Source organism: Ictidomys tridecemlineatus, chromosome 2, assembly GCF_052094955.1.
Source record: "Ictidomys tridecemlineatus isolate mIctTri1 chromosome 2, mIctTri1.hap1, whole genome shotgun sequence".
NCBI classification, from domain to species: domain Eukaryota; kingdom Metazoa; phylum Chordata; class Mammalia; order Rodentia; family Sciuridae; genus Ictidomys; species Ictidomys tridecemlineatus.
The window spans coordinates 6,058,610-6,068,448 of NC_135478.1; the positions used below are offsets into that span (position 1 = coordinate 6,058,610).

General features: G+C 42.9%; 2 protein-coding genes across 2 annotated transcripts; both read right to left on the reverse strand.

Moving 5' to 3' along the window:
• Positions 1-1,546: 1,546 nt before the first annotated feature.
• LOC101958942 (olfactory receptor 7G2) lies at positions 1,547-2,467 on the reverse strand. The gene has a single exon (XM_013366500.2). It carries the CDS (start codon positions 2,462-2,464, stop codon positions 1,547-1,549), a length of 918 nt encoding a protein of 305 aa, XP_013221954.2. The 5' UTR covers positions 2,465-2,467.
• Positions 2,468-7,447: 4,980 nt separating this feature from the next.
• LOC101970671 (olfactory receptor 7G2) lies at positions 7,448-8,434 on the reverse strand. Its single transcript, XM_078031646.1, has one exon. It carries the CDS (start codon positions 8,414-8,416, stop codon positions 7,448-7,450), a length of 969 nt encoding a protein of 322 aa, XP_077887772.1. The 5' UTR covers positions 8,417-8,434.
• Positions 8,435-9,839: the final 1,405 nt, after the last annotated feature.

Sequence of the window (9,839 nt, forward strand, 5' to 3'; positions counted from 1 at the left end):
GATTCCAATAATTTTACCCCAAGAACAAAATTATCTTTTTTGTTCCTTCAGAGGACATAGAGGAGAATGTTAAATAAGCTTTATTGTAAGAGGAAAAAAAAAGTTACTGAAACTTCATCAATGCCAAAAATGCTCCATATTTTAATCTCATCACACGTAATATGCAACTACAGAGCATTGAAAATAGATGAATCACTGCCACACCCAACAGCATGACTGATTCTGAACCAAAATCACAGGACTAACAAGAAGTCATGGAATTCACATATTAAATCTGAACTGCAATATTAGTTACTTTATTTAATAAGAGGGATACCTAAAGGATTGATTTTTACAAATCCATAAGAGTCTAAGTAATCGACAGCTCTGTGGGGCTAGGTGATCAAACACTGGCATCAATAGCGACTCCATCTATCCAACGCCCACCTCTGGTCACAGTGCCTCCTGTGGGCTGTGTGTCCTCTGCTCTTCTATAGGGAAACACAGGATTGCATTTACAGCCTGTCCACAGAATTAGGAAAAAGCTCCTGCTCTACACATCCCCTTCTTATAAGCAAGTAACGGTCACCTTTATCCCACATATATTGCATGGTAACAGGACAGGATTGTGGATATTTTGATGGCCAACATTTAGTTCACTTCAAGGATACAATGTGACTGACCCATAACCCACGACTTCCTAGTTAAGTCACCAGGAGCAGACTCTCAGAATGTCACCTCAGGCATCCCGTCCAGATGTGACACTGCCCATGCAGTTATGGCCTGGAGACAGGAACAGAACAAGTGCTAAGATGAGGCCACTTCATGGGGATCTGAATGAAGCTCCACCATCTGTCCCAGTGCATTCCCAGACTCTGAGGATCTAGGAATGGAAGGTGACTCTCTTCATTGGTGGAGCTATCATATGCAGGGTATTCTGTTCTTATTAGCACAGAAGTCATCTTCATTTAAATGTTCTACTACATCACAGTCATCTCAAACCACGGACATCATTTAATTATGCTAGTTTCTCAGATAGACAATGTGTGTGTTGGTGCTTTTCTGCCTCACACAGATATGGGTTACCAGTAAGAGGTCCAAGGAATTGCTTCCTGGGTTACGAATTTGCATCCCTTTGTCTCACAGCAGGTTTCACAGTGGAAGGCAGCTGGGATGGCCCTGGACAAGAGCTCCAGGGGAAGCTGTTCTGCAGATGTGACCACGCTTTCCTGTGTCCATCCTTTCCCTGTTCTGCTTCACTAATGTGCCATCTACTGAGGGTGCAACACAGAGAAATTCACTACAACTGGAAGCCCTGTTTTAGACTCCACTTCTGTGAAACCTGAACAAGGAAATGTGTTTAGAGAATGGAAATCATAAGTCAAACATCACCAACCTAGACCACCTGAAAAGTAAGGTTTCAGCCAAGTTAAAATGCAAGTGGTCATTGTGTTATCTCAACATCTCAGAAGGATGTAGTGACAAAGCATCAGGTATTCTAGCTAAGCAGGAACACTTCAATGTGACTTACCCTGGAGACCCCTTGTCATAGATGAGAAACTGTCTGTCAAAGGAGTTTTCTGAAGGCCTCCTTCATGTCCCTGTTCCTCAGGCTGTAGATAAAGGGGTTCAGCATCTGAGGGACCAGAGTGTACATCACTGAAGCCACAGCAGAATTCCTGGGTGAATCAGTTAATGAAGAGCTAACGTACACCCCAAATCCTGTCCCATAGAACAAGGAGACAACACACAGGTGAGACCCACAGGTGGAAAAGGCTTTATGCTTTCCTTCTGGTGATGGCATCCTCAAGACAGAGGACACAATGTGAACGTAAGAGAAAATGATCCCAGAGAGAGGAACACCAGCAAAGATGCAAAATGAAATATAAATCAAGATGTTCTCAATGAAGGTATCAGAACAGGCCAGCTTGATGATAGGAGCAAGTTCACAGAAGAAGTGGGGGATCTTTAAATCTGTGCAGAAGGACAACTGTAGGATCATCAGACTATGCAGCAGGGCATCCACAGTGCTGAGGAATAAGGAAAACAACAAAAGCAGGACACACAGGCAGGGGTTCATGATGACTGTGTACCTCAGGGGATTGCAGATGGCCACATAGCGGTCATAGGCCATCACTGCAAGGAGACAATTCTCCATACCGACAAACACTAATACAAAGCAGACCTGAGAGAGGCATCCCATGTAGGTGATGCTCTGATCCTTTCTCAGGATGTTCACCAACATCTTGGGGGTGATGGTTGTGCTTAAGGAGATATCATTAATAGACAGGCTGCAGAGGAAGAAGTACATGGGGGTGTGGAGGTGGGAGTCAGAGCTGACGGCCAGGATGATGAGCAGGTTCCCCAGGATGGTGACCAGGTACATGGACAGGAACAGGCTGAAGAGAAGGGGCTGCAGGGCTGGGTCATCTGTCAGTCCCAGGAGAAGGAATTCTGAAACAGCTGTGTGGTTTCTGGGTTCCATGATGTTGATCAATCTGTTGCAAAAAAAGTGGTGAATATGCATAGATCCGTGGCAGCAGCCCAAGGTGGGAATGTGTTTGAACACCACTCCTGAGACACTTTGACCTCTGCACGTCAGCATCTAGGACCATGAGAACATCAGCTTCTGTTGCAAAGCCACTAGTCTGTGGTAGGTGGTTATGTGTACCTCAGGGGGTTGCAGATGGCCACATAGCGGTCATAGGCTAATACACCCAACACCAAATAAGACTTTGAGTAAATGTCAGAGTGCTTTGTAAGAGTCATCACCTTTGAGAAAGGGAAGGTTTCCTGTCTGAAGGAAATGGCCCATGAGCTTGTGCACAGAGTGAAGAACAGGAGCTGCGTGACATCAGGTGAGGGCCTATGCGAAGGGTTAAGGGGCGGAGACTGACTTGCTGGGCATGGATCTTGTTTCTCATGGTCTCCTGCACACGATTTCTCCTGCTTCCCCAGGATGAAATTCTCAAAACACGTCTTCCCTCATTCCCAGAGCATTAACTAGGGGACTTTGTGTTCCCTTTCTGGATTCAAGAGGAAAGAAGCTGAACATCTTACCTGAATACTGAAGATGGGAAATCTGTTTCAGGACGTGCAAACAGACCAGGGGGATAATGGATCCTGGTCAGGGAAGGTCGTCTCTGGGAGGAGGCTCGGGTGTTGCTTCCTGAGCAGGGCAGGGCTGGGGAGTGAGGTCAGATGCTGCTCCTGATGCTATTTCCCTGGGGTCTCAATATGCAAAGCTCCTCATTAGACCAGCTATTTCACAGTCATTCTCACCCCAGGAGTGCAGGTCCTTAAAGACCAAGACTCTGGAGGTGGGGAGTTCGGGATGGCTGACTACCTGACCCTGAGGGAAACTGTTCATCATTCAGTTCTCCCCATGGTTCCTGCCCATCCCCAATTCCCAGACCTTGAACCTGTAATGCCTACCTCCTCTACAATAGATCCCAGCGTTCCGTCCAGACCTTCATATATATGCAGGTATAAATTATGACTTTTTAAACGTGATCTAAGAACCATGGAATTAATCTAACCTAACTTTCTTATGTACATATGTAAATATGCAGCAGTCATTATGTATATTCACAAAACACTAACTAAAAACTAAAAAAATGACCTAAATATAAATACCAGTAACCTAGGTAACAAGAGGAAAGGGAAGAAGGTAGGAGAACAGGGGAGAGAAAGGGGAAATACTGGCGAAATTATATTTCATGCCTTTTTAATTATGTCAGAGTGAATTCCAATGTTTTGTATAACTAAAAAGAACCAACAAAAAGGAAATGATGTCAGCTAATCACCAAAAGGCAGACTGTGCCAATGTTCACATTCTCAGTACATGTGGTCAGAACTTAACCTTTTGCTTAAAAAGCAGAGGTGGAGCTCCACATGAGTATTCATTTAAAACATTTTACTTAAGGGTTCTAGATCTTCATGTGTTATCAAAACATTTTACCCCATGTTCACTCATTCTGTATGAATTTATAATTTTCAAGGTATGTTATTTGAGATTTTTGGCAGGATGGCATCTTTCTTCACCACTTTAACCTACTTAAGTTTTATAACACATTAATCATAGATAAAATATGCAAAGATATTATTGAGATAATAAAGGAAGACCAATCTTCCATGTATTGCACAAAGAGAACAGTTAATCTAAATAAAAGTAAGTTCAAGTTTTTCACACACTTACCAAGGAACCCCTAGAAAGCATGTTTAATGGGTAGAAGCCAAGGATCTCTGGATTTATCCCCGTAAGCTGGAAAGGACTTTCCCTTTCCTGGTATGAGGACTAAACGCCCCAGGAGAAGATGTATTGCCAATAGCTGAGCTGGAGCGTCTTTATCTGAGAAATGTGAATGAACTGCAGAGTGAAGCTCAGCCTAGACCCAGGACTTGGGCTTGGAATCCCTCAAAATGTCAGAAAATCCTCCAAGAGTCTAACCAAGCTCACTGTCCACCAGGTGGACAGGTCTGTGACAGTGTCCACATCGTCAAGCAGCAGAAGTCAGTGATATGGGTCAGTTGGATGGACCTGACTGGCGACTGGTGAGGGCAACTGTGACCTGCAGATGACAAATGTGGCTACGGCCTCATTGGATAGACCTCAGAACAATATGAGTGGAGAGAGCTGGAGAGAGCTTCCTGAGGAGTTTTGCTATTAACAAAGAAGAGAATGCGACTGTAGCTAGACCAGGACTGTAGTACACATGTAAGGTTTATTGTTCACTTTTCTTTTCCAAGCCATTTTTATTGTGTTATAATTATACCTCATGGGGTTTGTCTGTACACACAACATGGTTAGATTGGTTTTATTTTTTTCTCTCCATCCTCACTCTCTCTGATCCACTTGCTCTACTCTAGTGATATCACTCCTATTTTTGTTGTTGTTGTTGTTATTTTCATTAATGTATTCAAATCATATGTAAAATGGGGTTCGTTGTGCATATTGGTACATGGACAGATCATAATTAGTCGGTCTCATTCCCCAGTTTATCCCCACGCTGTCCTCTCCTCCTTGTCTCTCCGTCCCTCTTCTACTCTACTGATCTTTCATCAGTTTTCATGTAATCGCTCTATTTCCCCTTTCTTGTTCTTACTTCCATCTATGAGAGAAAACATTAGACCACTGATTTTTCTGAGTTTGACTTATTTCACTCAGTATGATATTTCCTAGTTCCATGCATTTGCCAGCAAATGATGTGATTTCATTATTCTTTGCTTTTCTAAAGAGAAATTCCCGACCATTTGACATCATATCAGACTCTGGAGTTCATTCTTTGCCATCATGTAAGGTGACCTATTATGCTACTGGATGAACGAATCTGAAGTCGCTAAGAATCCATCACCCGCCTCCTGAACAGAGCATCAGAGATGTTCCTCAGCTCTCAAGGTCTCCAGCCCTCTGCACACACAGTTGTATTGAGCATGTGGCAGCATCAAAACAGGCCCAGAGCAACTTCCCCAAACTTCCAGGTGTCATGGCTACTGTTTACGTGAGCCAAGGCTTTTAGTTATCCCTTTAGAATGAAACATTATTTCTTGTGATGTGTTGCACACAATTTCTTTCCAAACCAGAGGAGCGAAAGAATATAATACACAGGGATTTGAAAAAGCTGGAGAAAAGAAGTAAACATTTGTTGTTGCAGCCTGAGTTTGTGCTACCTGTCCCTAAGCTGCTTTTGAAGTTGGAAGAGCAAAAAAGAGAGGATTTCAAAGACAGAAGAAACCATTGAGCCAAGTATGCATGGGCACATCAGTAGGTGTAAAGGTTGAGGGACTTCCGATACTGAATCCAGTGTCTTATCAGGGAACTCACTGACAGTGAAATCATTGCAATGTAAGATTATTGAGACAGTCGTTTGAGACATGAGACACATCAACTCCTTTCTTAACACATCTTTCCTAACTTGGTGTTGGCCAAATCCTCATCCTGAGATACCATGAGGATGTCATTATGTCCCTCCCATCTTTCTGCTCATGTCCATCACCAGCACCACTCACGTGTTGGACATGGGTCCTTCTGTACTAGGTTCTGCCTCCCTTGAGTAGGTGTCTTTAGACTTACACATGAAATCAGGAAGTCTGACACCATGGCTCACATCAAAAATAAGATAGGCACACATACAGATATGTATTTATAAATACATGTGTATATATATACATATTAACACGCGTGGCAATACATACAATATATAATAAAATGCAACCATGGAGGTTTAATGGTATTTAGGATTCAGTGAAATTTGAGTCTGTACATTTTAAACATGACTTTCTAATATAGTCCCCGTAATCAAATGCACTAATCATTTTGCTGAGATTTTATTTTATTTTTAGAATTTCACTGTGAAGTTTTCCAAACATCAGAGTTTGTTCCTTTCTCTCTCTCTTTCTCTTCCTCAACACACACACACACACACACACACACACACACACACACACACACACACACCACTTAAGTTTATAGATTGAAATTTTATGTTTTGGTTATCAATAGTTTTACAGAAAAGTGTAAATTAACAGTGAAGCAGCTGTTCCCGTCATACAAGGAACCTTAGTGCCATCTACAATGATGATGAAAATGTACAATAGTCCATTGAAAATGTGAGTGTTGCAGGAAAATGATCAGACACTGACAGTTCATACAGTCTGCATCTCCAGGGTTACAGTGCCTCCCACGTTTCTCTGGTCTTCTCCCCTCTGTCTATCTTATAAGGAAACGTGAGTTTACACTTAGGGTCCATTAAGACACTCCAGGAAAAACTCCTATTCTGAAAATCACTTTCCCCCTTCATCCTAGAGGTGACATTTGCCCATTTATCATATTAGATAAGTGTAAGTGAGTGCAACCAGATCTGGTCTTAATTGAAGGGCCACCATCCCCTCCACCACAGAAATGCAGTCTGGTTGATGCATGGAAATATTAAATATCAGCACATGAAGTGGGAGGAATCTTGATTTTTTGCCTCTAGCATCATGTCCAAAATGACACCTGAATTTGTTCCTATCACTGTGGGAACTTAAGGAGAACCAGTCCTGGGTGAGCTCAGGAGGGGTAAAACCCTTCCCCTTTTATCACTCATCCCCCTACAGTATTCGCTCCATTGGCTCACAATAGCATGTGATCTAGGATGAGATTCCCTGAGACGTAACTACATGATCTGGTGAAAACCCCTTTCTAGATATGACTCCAGTTGTGCTACCCTGTCCCAAATCAGTGTGTCAAAAACATTGCTAAAAGTAGAAACCCTGCTTTAACCTCTTCTTCCTGTGAACCCAAGAAAGAAATTGTATTTAAGAACAGAAAAATGACTTTTAAAAATCACAAAGCTTGATACAAAGTAAACTCAGGTTTCAACCAAGTTAAAATGTACCTACTCATTGTGTCATTACTTTAGAAGAAGGTAGCGATAGAAACAATAGGCATTCTGCATCACCAGGAATCCTGTCACTACAACTTTCTCTAAAAGTGAAGTCCAAAGCAGATGACACATCTTGGAGGAAATGCTATCCTACCAATGAGCTTCCCCAAGGCCTCCTTCATGTCTCTGTTCCTCAGGCTGTAAATAAAGGGGTTCAGCATCTGAGGGACCACAGAGTACATCACTGAAGCCACTGCAGTCTTCCTGGGGGAGTCAGTCACTGCAGAGCTAATGTACACCCCAAAACCTGTCCCATAGAATAGGGAGACAACAGACAGGTGAGACCCACAGGTGGAAAAGGCTTTATGCTTTCCTCCTGATGAGGGCATCCTCAAGACAGAGGATACAATGTGAATGTATGAAAAAATGATCCCCAAGAGAGGAACACCAGCAAACACACAGGCTGCAACAAACACCAGGATGTTGTTAATAAGGGTGTCAGAACAGGCCAGCTGGAGGACCTCAGCTAGTTCACAGAAGAAATGGGGGATCTCCAGGTCTGTGCAGAAGGACAGGCGCAGCACCATCAGAGTGTGAAGGAGAGCATCCACAGTGCTGATGAGCAGAGAGAATTGAAGAAGGAAGATATAGAGGTGGGGGTTCATGATGGCTGTGTACCTCAGTGGGTGACAAATGGCCACATAGCGGTCAAAGGCCATCACTGCAAGGAGAAAATTTTCCAAGATAGTAAAAATCAGGACAAAGCAGACCTGGGAGAGGCAGCCTGTGTAAGATATGCTTTGATCTCGTGCTTGGATGTTCACCAGCATCTTGGGGACTGTGGTGGTGCTGAAACAGATGTCAGTGAAGGAGAGATTGGAGAGGAAGAAGTACATGGGGGTGTGGAGGCGGGAGTCAGAGCTGATGGCCAGGATGATGAGCAGGTTCCCCAGGATGGTGACCAGGTACATGGACAGGAACAGGCTGAAGATGAGGGGCTGCAGGGCTGGGTCATCTGTCAGTCCCAGGAGAAGGAATTCTGAAACAGCTGTTTGGTTTCTGAATTTCATGATGTTGATGAATCTGATGGAAAAGAAGTGGTGAAAAGATGAGGAAAAATATTAGACCACCAGCATCTGTGTAACATGGAGATGTGTTAGGGAAACCACAGTGGACACTCCGGTCTCTGAAAATCACCTCCCCATACATTAAGAAAAGAAATTCTTTTTAAAATGTATCCAGTTGGGTACTTGATTATGATAGCCTTTGCAACTATCTCACTCAAAGACTTCCTGCCTTATAAAGCCTGAGAATACAAGTAAATATCCAAATCCTTTGTAATGGTCATTATGTTTGATGAGGGGTAGCCTTCTGCTCTGGAGGAATAGGACCTGGGTAATATCAGTCTAAATGTATGTGGCAGGGGATCATGGGGAAAACAGACAGTTGACAAGAGTGGCTCAGGGCACTGGTTCCTCAAAATCTTATGCATACCCTGTCCTCACTGCTTCCATAGAATAAAATTTTCATGAAATCTCGGTCCTCATTTCCAAGATACTTTCTGAGAGGCTTTCTGTTCCCTAATTGGCTTTGAGAAGGATAATGTTGAGCATCCTACCTGAGTACAGAACACAGAAAGTATGTCCTCAAGAAATGGGGACAGACTGAATGAGCCAGTGGAACTCTGGTCAGGAAGGCTCATCTCTGGGTGGAGTCTCAGGTGCTGCTTCCTGGATGGGCAGGACTGTTGACTGAGGTCACAGGTTGACTTTTACAGTCTCTGTGTCCCTGGGGCTCAATATTCAAAGCTCCTCATTAGACCAGCTATTTAATCCCAGGAGTATGATTCTTCAAAGAACAAGACCTCTGTCTTCTGAGCATCAACAAAGTGTTGCTATCCTCAATTTTATAAGCCTATGCTTTTCAGTTTTTCTCCCACTAGGTTATTTTTTCTTTTAATTGTATGCACCTTCAACCTCAGGGAACATGCCTTCCTAATGATGAGACCCGGTTAAGTGATTTTATTGTTGCATTTTTTTCTGCTTGCTTGAAAGTGTAAAATAATTATGAAAGAATAAAGTCATGTCTTTTTATTAACTTCTCAGAATTTGGTACAACATGTGAGGGTGTTAATATTGAACAAAAAAATACTGAGCTGAATAGGTTTGTACTGAGAAAGAAGTGAGGGAGAAAAAGGATGAAAAGAGACAAGCAGAGGGAAGGATTTAAAGGTCCACTTGAATTCACAATAGAGATGAGATAGTGTTTGTAAACCAGCAATTCTCCAACGTTAGCATGTGGGAGAGAGGTAAAGTCACCGATTGTTGATCTCATCTCTGGAAATTACCACCAGTAGATTGAGTGGGTTACAATGATCAGCACCCATTACAAGTTCCCAGGTGATGCTGCTAGTGTTAGGTATCACTGAGTTTATTGTCATTTTGCCCACCTATGCTTTTGATTCATCAGTAGCATAGAACCCCGATACCAAAA

Coding starts and splice junctions, on each gene's coding strand:
- LOC101958942 (XM_013366500.2), bottom strand. CDS start 2,464: ATGGAACCCAGAAACCACACAGCTGTTTCAGAATTCCTTCTCCTGGGA.
- LOC101970671 (XM_078031646.1), bottom strand. CDS start 8,416: ATGAAATTCAGAAACCAAACAGCTGTTTCAGAATTCCTTCTCCTGGGA.